General features: G+C 48.0%; 1 protein-coding gene and 1 long non-coding RNA gene across 2 annotated transcripts in view; one reads left to right on the top strand and one right to left on the bottom strand.

Annotated features, from left to right (window-relative positions):
• The first annotated feature begins 698 nt into the window (after window positions 1–698).
• Window positions 699–16,892, top strand: part of ACTN3 (actinin alpha 3) — a 42,731-nt gene continuing 26,537 nt past the window's right edge. The window contains exon 1 of the mRNA XM_081175264.1: window positions 699–1,021. Coding sequence (XP_081031390.1) covers window positions 887–1,021 — 135 coding nt within the window. The 5' untranslated portion in view covers window positions 699–886. The remainder of the gene's footprint in view (window positions 1,022–16,892) is intronic.
• On the bottom strand, window positions 1,029–10,330 carry LOC308576179. The gene is made up of 3 exons (XR_014003129.1): window positions 10,183–10,330; window positions 4,302–4,435; window positions 1,029–3,291 (listed from the first exon to the last, which is right to left on the bottom strand). It is a non-coding gene; the product is annotated as an uncharacterized lncRNA (long non-coding RNA).

Genomic DNA, 16,892 nt, shown 5'->3' on the forward strand with positions numbered 1-16,892 from the left:
ACGACTTTACTGTGCAATTTGTGTGCTTGGGAAACCAAGGACCAACCCAAGGTCACAGGAGTCCATCTAGGAACATTTTGCTCATTTTTCTTTTACACCAGTAACAACTCTGTGAAGCAGCCTAGGCAGAGAGAGAGAGAGGGAGAGAGACTGACCCAAGGTCACCCAGGAAGCTTCACGGCTTAGTGGGGATTTGAACCCTGGGTCCCCCAGGTCCTAGTCCAAACACGACCCCAAGCGTTTTGACCTTGCTTCCGTCCCAAAACGGAGTCTCACAAAACCTTTTCTTCATAGGCCATATATTTATTCTTGAAGCAGATGGCATCCAAGGAATCTTTCCTGGTATCTCAGTAGGAACTGATCAAAATAACCCCACCCCACCCCCATGAACCACGGGCACATTTGGCCCAAATAGGAACCGAATCCCCCTTTCCCCCAATCCTTACTCTGCGTCCAGCGAGGCTGGTGTCGGACGTGGGGTCCCCCACACCTCGGTGGGGCGATTTCTCCTTTAAGAGCTCACCGGCTGTGCTTTAAAGGGGGGGGGGGTCCTTGGCTTGCCAGCAGCTGTCTTCACCCCCATCTGGTTGGTAGGGACATGTGTGCCGTCCCCTCCCCTTGGCCTTTTTAAGATGGAACCTGATCCCCCTTCCCAGGGCTGATAATACTTATTGAGGACTGGTCACGTGGGCTGGTTTTGACAGGTGCAGCTGCAAAGCAGGCAGACAACCACCGCACAGCCTGAACAGTCTTGGGGGGAACCTTGTCCTCCGACAGGAGCTGAGGGGAGCAAAAGGGAAGGAAGGGGGCTGCTGCAGAGCGTGAGAGAGAGCAAGGGAGGAGAGAGAAAAGGGGGGAAAGGGGGCGCAAGAAGGAAGAAGGCAACATGTCAACCACACACATAGAGACCCACGTCCAGTACAACCACTCGTACATGATGACGGAGGACTACATGGCACAGGAAGAAGACTGGGACCGCGACCTGCTGCTCGACCCAGCCTGGGAGAAGCAACAGCGAAAGGTAGGGGGACAAGGGACAAGGGACAGGGTGGGCAGGCTTGGACCAAGGACCAGGCCGTAGCGGACTTTCTGTCACCAGGAGAGGCGTCAAGGATGGTCACGCGACCAACTTTTTACCAAGGCATGTTTTGCTTTGCTGGTTCTTTGTTTCTGTTTGGTTCCCATGCTGGTGGTTTTAAAAAAAAAGGTGGCAATGTTGCATTCACATATATTTAAATAAGTTATTGTGTGGCTAGAGAGTGTGTTTTTAAAAAAATAATCCCATAAAGCTGCTAAAAACACAGAGGGCAGCTCTCCACAGATGTCATTCTGAATAGGACAACCCTGCATGGTTGTTTTATTTCTGGAGACACCAGTAAAAGATTGCAAGGGGTTCCAGGGCGCCATTTTCCCTTGTGGGGCAGCGAAAGGCCTTGGATGGGCCTCAATGGAAATGATGGAAGATGGGCAGCGATGCTTCCCAAATTGAAGAGGTTTCTGTGGTGATGGAAGAACTATGACCCCCTCGAGCAGGCTGGAGCTGATGGAAGTGGTAGCCCTAAACAGCTGGAAGGCTGCGGTGGAGACATTTACTCCAAGTGTCTGAGGAGGTCTTTGCTTCTCCGGAATGAATCGCTGCCCCCAAACACTGTGTTTTCTTCCATGTTCGCCGCCCGATTCTGCACCATGTTGAGGTTCTTGAGAACCCTGCGGGCCTTTAAACTTACAAGCAGGCAGTGCATTGCAGGCAGGGGAGGGGCAGCCCCTTGGAGCCAGCTGCCACCCCGGAGCATCAGATGCTGTTGGCTGCAGCTGTCCCTTGCCATCACCCAGATCCTTATCCTATATGGAACCACAAGTGACATTTTGGGCAGAGTACGTCAGAAGAGACTCGCACCAGGGCCGGGGGTGGGTCCAGAAAGAAAGGGGGAAGGAGAGCATATGTCAGTGCAGTGGCATCTATCGAGGGCCCGGGCTGCGTCTGAGCTATGCCTGGAATGATGGAGACCCAAGGGAGAGGGGAAGGAATCGGCTAAATATATCTGTGCGTGGCAGTGGGGAACATGTCCTAAGCTAAGCTTTGAAATAATACCACAGATGGGGGATGTCCTAATCGCAAATGTTCAGAGGCAGAACAGTCCCAGGCCCTTTCTCCACCTTGGCAACATAACTCAGGGCTGCATTCCGCTGCTGCACCTCTTGGCGCCTTGAATTTGGAGTGCGGAAAAAGCGCCAGGTCTACAGGTGCAAAGAGAGATCAGACTCGTTCACCACATTGTCAAATGAAAAGTATCTGTGTAAGTCCTTCAGGGCCCCACCCAGAGAAAACTGCTCTAAGACTTGCATCAAAGGCCGACGTTTCGCTGGGGCTTATCTCTTCCCATACCGACGCTACCGCAACTGAAAAATCCACATGTGACGATGCTGCTCAGGGCTGGGAAGGAGGAAATTCGCAAGCCCGTCTTCTAATAACAGTAGCTAATGGGCCAGACCTCCACCCTTTGGTTCTGCCTTCTCTGCAACTGTTAAACATACAAGAACCGCTCTGCGAGCCCATGTGAGCTACCAGGGAGGCCATCACCTGCCCAGGTCCTGGGACCACCATGCTCAAAGCTGTCACAATTTTGCGGGAGGGATTCAAGCGCGTTCTGCAATTAAAACACCACAGGTCAACAAATCCATGTTTCTAAAATCAAGCTGAACTGCTTGCAGTTAGGAAAGTGACAGGGAAATCATAGATTGTAGAATTGTAGAGTTGGAAGGGACCCTCAGGGCCATCTGGCCAATCCCCTGCAATGCAGGAATCCTGCCTACAGTCATCCCTGAATGAGCTCGAACCACCAACCTTCTGGTTGACAGCCACACGCACTGACTCACTGCACCACTGGTCCACTTTAAAATAGTGCGATAATCATCAACAATCAGGAAGAAGTATAATCTTAAGGCAAACAATTCAGAACAAATGCTCAATAAAAAGCAGGCGTTGCATAACCTCCATGTAAGCTTGCGGCAAGGAAATGAGGATGACTGTTCAATAAGTGGGTCATCTGGAAGTGCCCATAGATTTCCCCCCTTAACCTCCTCCTCCTTGACACAGAAAAAAGGCTAATCACAAGTATCAATCCACTGCTTTAGTCATGTGCCAAGTGACCGCCCCCCCCAAGTCTGTCTCATCCAGAAAAAACATTAACACCAAACAATCTCTTCGCAGGCTCCCTCACTGTCCTCCAGGTGTGCTCACTTAAATTCTCACAGGTTTCCACATAACGTATTCTTACTGTGTTTTGCACCCTAAACAGACACGAAGAAGGCACTCGCTGTCATTGATTGGTAGGCCCAAAGCACACGAGTCTAATCCAGAGAATAAAGTGCTAGATTTGAGCTCTGGGTTAAATTCTTGCTTTGTTTCCTCATGGACTGAGGTGGCAGCGGCCATCAGACATCTCGTTCTGGCTCTCAGCCTCAATTCCCCAATTGTTAAAATAGAGGAAAGAGCAGTCTGCCTCATAGAACTGTTGTTGCGCAAGTGAACCAAGCCTTGCTGCATGTTAAATGCATAATGAAGAAATGGCTATGTGGAGAGAAAAATGGCAATTGTCCAAGATTATAACATTTCCCCCTATCATCTATCTATCTATCTATCTATTTATCTATCTATCTACTATGAAGGAAACCCTTGGTGGGGGAATATTGTGTTGTGATTTCTGCACCTAGGCAGGATTTAGAGAGTGAACAATGCTTATTTCAGATTCTGAATTTAATCGTTTTATGAGAGGGAGGTTGTCCCTGTCTTAAGAAAGTAGTAACTTACTTCAATATGCAATAATCCAGCTCTGCTGTGTTCATCCTGTACATTTTTCTGGGCCAGCAGTGGGTGGGTGGGTACTCCAAAGTCTTTCTGTCATTGGCACCACTGCCTGAGCACTTAGCAAGTAAATTAGGGCTGTGGTACCCCAAGGATATCCCTGCCCCTCAGGTCATGTTCTGTGCCAAATAACTTTAGCAACATCAACAAGCGAAAGGGTAATGGTCTAGTTTGGTTCAAATTTATGGGGAAGGCTGTAGTTCAGGGGTCAGCAAACTTTTTCAGCCGGGTGCCGGTCCACTGTCCCTCAGACCTTGTGGGGGGGCTGGACCATATATTGGGAGGGGGGAATGAACGAATTCCTATGCCCTACAAATAACTCAGAGATGCATTTTAAATAAAAGGACTCATTCTACTCATGTAAAAACACGCTGATTCCTGGACTGTCCGTGGGCCGGATTTAGAAGGGTATTGGGCTGGCTATTAGTTTGCCTACCTGTGCTGTAGTAGTTCATTGGTATAGCATCTGCTGTGGATGCAAACAGCCCCTGGTTTTATCCTTGGTGTGTCCAGGTGAAAACTCTTTTTAATACTGAGCAAGATGGACCAAAGGTCTGATTTTCTATATCCCTGTAATGACAAAGACAATGAGGATTTTTTACGCAGTATTTGATTGGCATTTTCATGTTAAAAGTTAAGGACAGAGCCTCTCGCGCTATGTTGGGGGACTTAAACCTAAGTGGCTTGAGATCTCCTGATCACACTAGATTTATGACCATGTTGCTCATTGCTAAGGCTGAATTAGCCTTAGGAACGAGTCAAGTTTCACATTATGGTTCCTCCAGGCTGAGAGGTCCTTTACCATTGCTTCTGGCTTTTAGGGGGGGAACTATCAGATCCAATTCATCCCCAGGGCCACGTTAAGTCTGCAAGGGTCTGTTTAATCTACCAGTAGGCAAATGCCAGCTGAACATCTCCCTTGCTTAAAACGTGAGCTATGGCCTCCCTAAATGACTCAGACTGGCCTTTCCCAGGGGTTTCTGCTGGGCTGCCTAACCCTGCACTTTTGAGGCCTGGGCACCGTTCCAACTTATCTCATTGCTGACAGTATTTCCACACCTGTTCCTTTGGGCCTGCGACATGGCTGATCCTGCAGCCACTGCAGTGTCGGGGAGAGACAGAAGAGAGAGGAAGACCTCATGGCAAAGTTGCACACCGTCCTTGAACACCGGCTGCTACTTAGAGCGGAACAGGATCCCCAATGGGTTTTGAGCATCGCATGAGATAAGAGGGACCACACGTTTCTGGGGATGGGCTGCTTGGTCCATGTCCATCTCCACCACTGGAGGCAGCCTGCCTCTGAATACCATTCACTGGGGATCACAAGTGGGAAGATTAGCTGTTGCACTCAGGTCCTCGCATTGGCATCTGGTTGGTCAGTGTGAGCATTGGGCATTGAGGCTGTTCTAGCAGCCAGACTCTTCCCGGGGTTCTCACTGGTTTCAGCAGGTTCATGTGAAGTTCCTACAGGCTGGTCTCCTTCCCCAAACTGGAAAATTGTGCATCTTCAGCTTTGCCCCTCTTCCACAAAGCCATGTGTATGCTAGCTAAACACATGCAGTTAATGAGATTGTGGCAAACCTTGCAACAGGGCGGGGGGGGGAATCACTGAGGTTTCCAGATAGATCAAGGTTTTGGGCCAAGACTAAGCTGCTGTCCTATTCTTGGGTGGGTGAGAACCCTGTTCTATTTTTTGCAGCATTTCCTGCAGCGCTTGTTCCCAATGGATGGCTGATGCTTTTGGAAAAGGCATTATTGTAGTCCACTAGTGTCAGAGCCTCTGCGCTGCGTGCAGAGGGCCTCAGGTTCAATCCTTGACATTTCCAGGTAGAGCTGGAAGAGCAGCCTGCCTGAAACCTTGGAGAGCTCCTGCCAGTCTCTGTGGACAATACTGAGAGAATGGCAGCTTCCTGTGTTCCTGTGCTGAACCAACCAACCTATCTCACATCATTAAATGCTCCCACTCTCTCGCACATACCCCTGTTTCAAGCAGCTTTTCACTTCAGATCGGGATCTATTGGTAGATATCCAAATCAATTGCAGGCGATTGGAAAACTCAGTGGTTTAACTCAGGGACGGGCAACATGGTGCCCCCCAGATATCCCGGACAACAACTCCTATTATGCTGGTTGAGGGTGATGTTGTTGTCCACAACATGTGGTGGGCATCATGTTGGCTGCACTTGCTTTAAGAGTAGCACCAGCAAAAAGCCTTTTCTTCACTCCTGTTGAAATCAAGAAAGCTTATGGAAAAACAGCTCCGGAAGGAAATCCTTGGGCTGAGCACATGCACTCGGAAGCACCTTCCTTCCACCTTGCTGAGCCACAAGGTGAAAAACAAAATAGACCCCGCCAGCCTATATTTTCCCCACCCCACGGTGGGGTGTCGTCCACTTTTATACCCCAGTTGTATGAACAACCATCCAACAATGAGTCATAGTAAGGCAGAGAGAAAAGGACTGAACGCAGCTCCATGTCCAAACAGAGATTTGGGGAATATGGATCTCCTGCAACAATGTCCCTCCCTGGCCATGCTGAATGTGGTTTAATACGGGCGAATGAGACATAGCTGCCGCTTGCCAATTAAGGAAGGCAGTAACTCCACACCTGTTGAGTTGTTCAGATTCAAAGTGGCAAGGAGGACCTGGTGTGAACAAGAACACAGAGAGGCCATTTCCCCCCCTTGCAAACGATCACCCTTGAGAAAATCAACTTTCTCCTCCTCCTCCTCCTCCTCCTGTCCCTGGGAGCTTGTTCCTCTCTGTACAGCTTTACTGATATGGGATTGTTCCTCTGCTCCTGCAGGGAGCCAGGGACACCCTTTCCTGCTGATGCGAGAGATCTGTGGGGGTGGTTTCGCAGAAAGGGGTATCGGGTAGCTGCTGCTGTTCCAGATGCCTTGCCCTTATAAGGCTGTTTCTAAAAACTGCCCTGTGCCTGTGCTCCCTGCAAGGAGGCAAGGGGATGAGCTAATGGCAGTATTTTGGAAGAGGGCAGAACTTATTTAGGGTACGAGAAGGGTCTTCCTCTGCCCCCACCCTCCATGAGAGATGGATGGGCAGGCGGATGGCAAGGCCAGGCCTCCTCAAGAACAAAGTAGCTATTTAAAGAGGCTTCCGTGGCTTGGGGCTATGATTCATTGGCTGGATGGAGTGGTTCAATTTGTTGAGAGGTTGACTAGTCCCAGTGGCGTAGCGTGGTGTCAGGGGGTCAGGGCCCCGGGAGCGAATTTCTGAGAGGGTGCAACCAGGTGTCCCATGACAGGCTCCCTCATCGAGGCGTCTGGGGTGGGCCTTTGGTGGCAGTGGCAGGTGCCTTCTTTTCCTTGTGGCCTGCGGATGGGTGCGTCCCACACCTGGGCTGGCCAAGAGGAAAAGAGGAGGGCAGTGGAGGATCCCACCGAGGAGGTGGTGAGGAAGAGGAAGGTGGGAAAGCACTGTGAGGGGCTGCCCTCTCCCCCGGAATTACTTTGGATTCCTGCCATGACTTTTCAGCTCTCGTTTCAAAAAAGAAACAGGAAAACATGTGGGCTTCTTCTTCTGTGGAACATCTACATACATGTGACATCCATTGGGATGCTTGAGGGATCCGATCTTTCCAAGTCCTGATGCAAACGGAACCTTCTGAATCAGTGTGCAGATCAGAATGTAACTGAGTTTCAGCTCAGAAACATGCAAACATGCATTTTTAAATGTATATTTTATTATAAAACACATCTGTAATTCTGCACAACAGCTTAGTATTGATCCACACATTAGTCCTGAGAGGTGTGGATGAGGAAACTTTGTACAGGAATCCTCAAGCATCTCTAAGTGGTGGTGCGCTCGCAATGTACAAAACTGCCTAGTGAATCCATTCCACATATACACTTTTGAGCACTGAAGTGAAGCAGAGTCCGCCTCTGCCCCTCTCCTCAGGGCCCTGAACCCTCTGCTTTCAATTTCATCATCTCTTGGCTTCCGCAAGCAGTGAGCACTGAATGGGTTTGTCATGTGGGCTCCCGCCAGCTCTGTTAATCCTAGTAAACAGGGGTGGTGAATCTGGCAGGGCCATTCCGGACCTATGTTGACAAAAGCACCTGTGAGGAGATGCCCTCTCGTGAGGCCGCAAATAGCTTCCCATTGTAAGTGCCAGACACACATCATACTGGGTGGAGTACCATTTGGCAAACCTACAAGCTGGGCCAACGCCAGAACAATAGTCAGACAAAGGATGTGATAAACACTAAGCATCCCAACCACTTTACTGAACTTTTTGAGAGCAGAAAGACAAACCACATGGCGTCTTGCTGAGTAACAACAACAACAACAATATGTGAACTCCCTAAGGGGTTTACATAAAACACAGTAAGATCATTTTTGAAAAATCTCTCTCTCTCTTTGTGTGTGTGTGTGTGTGTGTGTGTGTGTGTGTGTGTGTGTGTATAATCTCCAAGAAAAAAGAGAACATCCCTCAATGCCAGTTGCATACCCTCCAACATACCTCTGAGGAAAATAGGGATGCCCCATTTCATCATCATCATCATCATCATCATTATTATTATTATTATTATTATTATTATTATTATTATTATTATTATTATTATTATTATATTTACACCATACCCATCTGACTGTGTTGCCCCCAGCCACTCTGGGCAGCTTCCAAACATAGATAAAAATATAATAAACATTAAACATTAAACACCTTCCCTATACAGGGCTGCCTTTAGATGGCTCAGTACTGTATCACAAAACTCCAGAATTTCTCTGATGAAAATAGGGATGTCCTAAGGAAAAGTGGGACATTCCAGGATCAAATCAGAAACCGGGATGCCTACTATAAATCCAGAACTGTCCGTGGCAAACAGGGACACTTGCAGGGTCTGCAGTTGCTGGCAATCACTGTTGCACTCAGATCATGTTTAAAGAACATGGCTTCCCCCAAAGAATCCTGGGACCTGAAGTTCACCCCTCACAGAGCAACCATTCCCCATCCCCTTAACAAACTACAGTACCCAGGATTCTTTGGGGGAAGCCATGTGCTTTAAATGAACGTGACCTAAATCGGTTTTGTGACTGGCCTGAAGAAAGCGAATGAGCTTCAGAGCCAAGGGGGGATTTGAACCTGGGTTTTCTCAGATGTAGTCCAGAACTCTAACAAACCACACCGAACTAGTGAAGTAAACGAGAAAGCAGCTGCTCTTTGTGATATCTCTGCATAGGCTTCCAGGAGGTGCCTGTCCCATGTGTTTCCATACTGTCTACATGTTTCAATATTTTTCTGCGTCGGGGATGGGAAAGCTTGTTTTAGCTCAAAGGCCACATTTGCTTCTAGGTAACGTTCTGGGGGCCACAGGCCAACAGTGGGCAGGGCCAGAGACAAAAGCAACCAGAGCAATGAATGAGAATTTTAATTTTGCGCAGTAAGGGGCGGATCTACTATGAAACTAACAAAGGTTCAGCTTCAGGGCCATGAAGGGCCCCACAAGTGACTTTAGTTCACATTGCTTTAAAAAAATTGGGTCTAGTATATATTTCCATAATCCCAAAGTTTGAGAGTCAGTACCACAGATGTTGTAAAGGTGACTTTGACATGAAAGATAATACAGGACAGCAATTTTAAGTAAAATCAGAGATGTTGTTGTTGTTGTTGTTATGTGGTGTTGTTTTGTGGAACAACCCCATTGAAGAAGATAACAGTGGTTACCCAGACCTTGTTGCTGGTTGTGAAGGGGCACCCATAACATTTCAAGTTTCAAGGCCTAAAAACGTAGGCCCGCTGCTGAGGCTAGCTTCTACACATTCCCTAGCCTCCATGCTGGCAACCATTGTTGGAGTTCAAGGATATCTTCCAGCCAATAATTTCAAGGAGATTATAAAGCAGGGCCCAGAGCTCCAGGTTGTCCCCCAGATTGGGGGCACCTGGCATACACGTGTGCATGTGTGACATCGTGTAAATGGTGAGCATGCACATCATCTGCAGAAGGCTGAGCGCTTTGGAGGAGCCGGACAGAGGTGCAACGTGTGATGCCATGATCTTGCGCATGCGCAACACACACCGGGCCCCCTTCAACATTGAGGGGCCCCGTCCCTTTCCAACAAAAATTTAGGGGGCCAGAGACACACCAGTCCCCCTAGAGTTGGCCCACCTGGCAGGGCTAGTGAATGGTGTAGCCTGGGAAAGGCCAGAGGACCAGAGAGAGGCCAAGTAGACCGCATTTGGGCCTGGAATTCTGCACCACTGTTTCTGTTTGGGAAATGGGGACTGGTGGGATCCAGCAAGTGATAGCCTGGGGCCTGACCCTGCAAGCCCAAGTCTCATTGAGGCAATCATTACCTGTTGTGCACGGCTGGGTCCGTATCCATGCCAGTTCAGAAATCCCTAAGTGTGAATAAAAACTTATTCTTGTCTTGTGGCTCCGTCAGAAACATCTAATGCCTGTTTGCTCTGTGAAATATACTTGGAGTCCTGTAGTGATTTCATGCTCTTTATTGAAGCTTTATTGCATGACTGAATTGCCCCGAAACCTCAGGCTTTTATATGCATTATTTACACAATAAGTCCCGTCTGATTGGCTGATTCTGCTTCCCTCCTGGAGCCTGATTGGTCTTTTCCTGCAGGCCAATCAGTTGTTGCATTCTACGATCCTACCAGCCTTCTAGATGCGCCCTGGCATCTGAAACATCTTTCAAGCCCTATCTGCTGGAACCTTCACAAACACTGTCTTTTGCGGATTGCTCAGTCTCCTGTGTATGTACATGCACAGCCATTTTAGAGCAACAACTCCAAGCTGGGAGCGCTCAAGTCCTATGCAAGTCTTCCTCTCCTGGGTCGAGCTCTAAAACCCCACATTACTCTATGGGGTTGAACATAAGACTATAAGATGAGCCTGTTTGATCAGGCCAATCCAGCAGGATACCTGTCAACTGCCCCAGAAGAAAAACAGGACACCCCATTTTTTCCATGCAAGATCCCGGCAGCCATTCAGGTGCCACATTCTTGCGTTGCAATCACCCCCCAAAAAAGCGCTTTTGGGGGGCAAGATCACTGTGTAGGTCATGTGATTTGCCCAGGAGCGCATCCCTGCTGTTTGGTCTGGAAAAGTTGGAGGGCATGCAGCAGTGTGTTCTCTCACAGTAGCCACCGGCCAACTAGATGCCTGTGGGAAACTCACAAGCGGGACCTGATCACAGGAGCCCTCCCCTCTCCTGGCATTTCCAGCAACTGGTATTCAGAAGCATGGCTGCCTCTGAACATGGAGGTGGAGCATAGCCATTGTGGCTATGAATTTTGAAGCCATTCAAGTTGGTGGCCATCCCTGCCTCCTGTGGGAAGGAGATCCATTAGCTTAACTATGTGCTGTGTGAAGAAGGATTTTTATTTGTCCTGAATCTTCCAAATAACTGCAGGAAAACCAGACTGGGCACCCCCTCCAGACTAGTCTTTTATTGCAGGTTTATTCCACAACATGTTCTTGGCACAATAATTAGTGGTGGATTGAGTCTGCTTTAGTTTGTTGTGCGACGCTTCCCTGATGCTGCCACATTATTGCTATCCTGAGGAGCTATAGGGTATGGGTAAGCAAACTAAGGCCCGGGGACTGGATCCGGCCCAATCGCCTTCTCATTCCAGCCCGTAGACAGTCAGGGGCATTTATTTAAAATGCATCTCTGGGTTATTTGTGGGGCATAGGAATTTGTTCATTCCCCCCCCTTCAAAATACAGTCTGACCCCCCACAAGGTCTGAGGGACAGTGGACCTGCTGAAAAAGTTTGCTGACCTCTGCTATAGGGCAACAAAAGTGGGACAAAAAATAACCAGAACATTTGTGGTATTAGAAAGTTACAAGATTTCACTAGGAAGTTATGCAATATACAGTGGTGCCCCGTAAGACGAATGCCTCGCAAGACGGAAAACTCGCTAGACGAAAGAGTTTTCTGTTTTGGAGGTGCTTCGCAAAACGAATTTCCTATGGGCTTGCTTCGCAAGACGACAATGTCTTGTGAGTTCCTGCTGGTTTTCTTCCCTTCCCCCCCCCTTTTTCTAAGCCGCTAAGCCACTTATCAGCTGATCCGATCAGCAGATAAGCTGCTAATAGCGCTAATAGCGCTAATCCTCTAATCCTTCAATGGGCTTGCTTCGCAAGACGAAAAAACCGCTAGACGAAGAGAATCACCAGAACGGATTATTTTCGTCTTGCAAGGCACCACTGTACACTGATAAGAAATGAAGCAAGATGCCTGCCCCCAAACATTTGCAGGGACAAAGAGTATCGAAAACGGGATCATGTGTGACTGCCCTGATAGTATAATGAGCAGAAATCAACGCACAATAAAAATGATCAGGGGTATAGCATGGACTGGCTAATAGCCATGTTCTCACGAAAACCCACCCCCTATATCCTGCCACAGTTCTGTACCTAAAAAAAGTTATATATGTATTAAGGCAATGAATAAATGGATTGTGGATGTAAATAAACCAGGAAAAACAAAAACAAAACATAGGGCAGTAGCGGAACCAGTATTTGATTTGATGGTGTGTACTATGGTCAACACAACTGAGAAGACAGGAGAAGCTGGGCCGAGCCCATGACTGAGGGGCAGAGTGTGAGCTTTTTTCCTATCTGATGTCTGCCCTCCCCCTAATACTGCAAACCTCTACCCACTTATCTGTGAGTATGTGCCATTGAATTAAATGGGATTTACTTACGAGTAGGCATGCAAAAAGGATTGTACTGTGCACTGTCTTAGGCCAGCAGAATGAGGAACCCTTTTTCCAGTTTGAGGGCCAGATTCCCTCATGGCCAACGTTTTGGGAGCCACGTGGCAGGGCTAGAACAACAGGTGAAAATCTGACCTTTGTCACATTACAGCCAGACAAAAGTCAGAGGTTTCTACACACATACACACGACACCACACACCTCTTTGCGCCCTCCTTCAAGGCATTCTCGCAGGCCAAAGCATTCAGGGAGGGCATGGAACAGGGCAGGGGTGTGTGTGGCCTGGAGAGACTCCTGAGAGTCAGAGAGTGCTGGAGGGCTGCATTTGGCCACTGGGCCCAAGGTTCCCCACCCCTGATGTGGTCTGTTGATGGCATAAGCTGATACCACATCAAATTTCTCAGCAAAACTTTGCAGAACTTCCTAAGTGCCAGAATCAATGTTTTACATGCCACAGCCCTTGTGTGCAGCAGTATAGGTGCAGGAGAATTGTGGCACATTTATGTGCCAGCTTCAGATTTCTAGGCGCCAGGGTAACCAAGTGCCTGGAATTTTTTTCAGACTTTTAAGATGGGTATACCCCCCTCTCTTTCAGCCTCTCCCACTGATCTATCACACTCCCACGGTTCAGATGTACTGGACTTTTCAGGCAAGGGTGGCACTTTGCCTAGGCTCATCCTCAGAACTTTGCTGGAGAAAAATCAGGCTTGGCCAGATGGGAAGCAGCTGTGCACAAAAGCTGTTATGCATACCTAATTTCCCCCCTACCTGCCCATGTTGTCTGGCAGAAACATCAGATTAAAAATATGGCAAACCAAATCACTATTCATCAATCGTTCAGTCTGACCTCCCCTCTATGGTTGCACTGACATATCCACCAGCATAAAACAACAAATCATAGGATTATTTAAAAGCTAAATAGATGCATGGATGTATACTGTATATATAGAAAATTACAACTTACTGAATATTGCTCAGGCAAAGCGGCAAGGCATCTTCAGCAGTCTACACTGGAGAAACAATGAAGAAATGGATGCTGTAGTTGAGATTCCTGCACTGAAGAGGGTTTGACCAGATGACCCTCAGTGTCTCTTCCTGCTCTACAATTCTATGAAAAGAAAAACAATGTGAAGATCTAACATTTCAAGAGATTTCAAAGTTCCCAGTACAGTACAAGTGGTACCTCGGGTTACAGACGCTTCAGGTTACAGACTCTTCAGGTTACAGACTCCGCTAACCCAGAAATAGTACCTCAGGTTAAGAACTTTGCTTCAGGATGAGAACAGAAATTGCGTGGCGGTGGCGGGAGGCCCCCATTGGCTAAAGTGGTACCTCAGCTTAAGAACAGTTTCAGGTTAAGAACGGACCTCCAGAGCGAATTTAATTCTTAACCCGAGGTACCACGGTACATGTTCTGATCAAGATAACATTCACAGTTCCTCAGGGCATTCTCTGTTGCAATGTAGCCTCCTGCTGTTCATTATAACAGCATGGCTGTTACACATGCATGGCTCTCTGGATTGTGGCCAGGATCAAGTATGTGGCGTGCACCACACTTGTGGGTGGGCGGGAAGGAACTGGCAGTCCTGTTCCGCACCCACAGCGATCCAGTCTAGTGAAGAACTGAGAAAATAGGAAGCAGGGCTGTACAGTGCTGCTAGACCTAAGCATGTCTACTCAGAAGCAACTCCTGTTGAATTCAGTGGGGATTACTCCTAGGTAAGTCTGGTTAGGACTGCAGCTTAAATTGTCGTGGGACTTTTTTGTATTCCCGTGGGAACCACTCAGGGACTATGGCAGGGATGGGAGAACCTTGTTGGACTCCAACTCCTATCACCCATGAACATTGGTCATGCCGGTTGGCGCTGATGGGAGTTGGAGTCCGACCTTTGAAGGGCCACACAGGTTTTCCATTCTTGGGTTACAGAATGCAGGCAGGCATTTAGATTTATATCCTCCAAGAAGCTGGGGGTGAAAAAGATTCCTCGCTACTTTAGCCTCACAACAACCCTGCAGAGTTGCTTAGACAGAGAGAGAGAGAGGAAAAAAAAACAACTGGCCTAAGGTAGCCTGGCGATAATTTTAAGCTGTTTACAGTGTGGTGTAGTGGTTAAGAGCGGTAATCTCATAATCTGGGGAGCCAGGTTCACGTCTCTGCTCCTCCACATGCAGCTGCTGGGGGACCTTTGACTAGTCACACTTCTCTGAAGTCTCTCAGCCCCACTCACCTCACAGAGTGTTGTGGGGAAGGAAGGGAAAGGAGAATGTTAGCCGCTTTGAGACTCCTTAGGGTAGTGATAAAGTGGGATATCAAATCCAAACTCCTCCTCTTCTTCTTCTCTTCCTCCCTCCCAATGATCCTGTTGTGCCAAAGTTCTGCAGTCATTTTGCAGTGAAAGCCCTGCGTTTTCGCAGCACCCCTCAAAACAAGTAATTGATAAATCAACCTGGGGTTCGTAGTTAACACCCCAAAATCCAACAGTGTCTGAATCACTTTAAACCAGCCCCACATAAACCAGAGGTGCCTCCTCTACACATCTGCACATCCATCCAGGCTAGCAAGGATGATTTGTCATCCTAGCTCAAGGGAGCTTCCAGGTATGCAAAGGCACCCCAGGAGTACCCCAAGCAGGACCACTGAGGAATGAGAGCCAAACAGAGAGGCCTGGGGGTCTGTATCTGGCCCGCAACCCAAGGCCTGTGGTTTCTCCATCCCCCTGTGTTGAACAGTGAGAGAGGCTCCCTGCAAGGAGGTACGAGAGATCCCAGCCTGCTAGGATTAAATCTGTTGAAGCCTGAATATGCAGCCGTAAATATGATTCTTGTGTTATTATTTGTAATAATACTTTTCTTCCAATGAGCTCAAAGCAGTGTATATGTTTCTCTTCCTGCCCTCATTTTATCCTCACGATAACCCTATGACCTAGGGTCGCTGATCCCAAGGAGCAAGTGAGCTTCTTGGCTGAGTGGGGATTTGAACCCGTCTCTCTCCAGTCTAAGGCTAGCCACTGGGCCATACTGCCCCCACATAGAGCAGAATCCTAGCCAAAGTGAAATATTTTAAATTCCAATTGGTTTCAATGGGAAGAGGGTGTTAAGCATGTGTTTATCTCTCTCTCCTGCTGGAGTTATTGAGATGTAAGGGATTACACCATACATTTAAAACACATTTAGAGCACATGGTACCCCCACAAAATGAATCCTGGGAACTGTAGTTTAGCCCTAACAGAACTACAATTCTCAACACCCTTAACAAGCCACAGTTCCCACGATTCTTTGGGGGAGGCTGTGTGCCACAGATGTCCCAGAGCACAATTGCAAATATTTTGGGCAGCCATTTCTAGTTACTCATGATTCCACAGAAGGCTGACAGTTTAACACTTTTTTAAAAATGGTTTAGACTTGGGTTTAAAAATAAAACAGGATTAAATTCATTATTGGTTCAACTGGAAGCTCAGCAGAAGTGCTCGCCTTGGAGCTTAATTTATTTTGGGTTCAAAAGCCAGCTAATTCAGGTTACACAGTGGTTGCTGGGAAGCTTCCTGCAACATTCCTGTCTCGAAATTCTTGCCTCCGAGGAGTCTCTAGAAATAGACTAAAGCGCAGACGCAGCTCAACTGTATTTTTATTTTTTTTAAAAGACGAACCCATGCCTCTGTAAAACTGCCTATTTTTAGGAGCGCCTTCTATTCTGTTTGACGCTTAAAATGCATGTCTGCACTTTTTGGGGGGAAATAATAATAATGTTGTCGCTCCCTTTACCCAGGTACGACTCAAAAGGAAAGGGGACTGGGAGGGAGAAGGAATCAGAGGATTCAGGAAAGATCTGAGGAGAGGACAAAGTGCAATGGTGTTGTTGTTTTGAGGCAGGGGTGTGGGTGGGTGGGTGTGGAGTGAATGTTGCTCTTCCCCACCAGAACCTCAGGAAGCAGATTAGGCTAATACATCCAGAAAAGCAGGACTGAGCTCTTGGGCATGCTGTGTGACTACAGTGGTACCTCAGGTTAAGTACTTAATTTGTTCCGGAGGTCCGTACTTAACCTGAAACTGTTCTTAACCTGAAGCACCACTTTAGCTAATGGGGCCTCCCACTGCCGCCATGCCACCACCGCGCAATTTCTGTTCTCATCCTGAAGCAAAGTTCTGGAGCCAGTGTGGTGTAGTGGTTAAGAGCAGTGGACTCGTAATCTGGGGAACCGGGTTCGCATCTCCGCTCCTCCACATGCAGCTGCTGGGTGACCTTGGGCTAGTCACACTTCTCTGAAGTCTCTCAGCCCCACTCACCTCACAGAGTGTTTGTTGTGGGGGAAGAAGGGAAAGGAGAAT

Source organism: Podarcis bocagei, assembly GCF_964188305.1.
Source record: "Podarcis bocagei genome assembly, chromosome: 16".
NCBI lineage: Eukaryota > Metazoa > Chordata > Lepidosauria > Squamata > Lacertidae > Podarcis > Podarcis bocagei.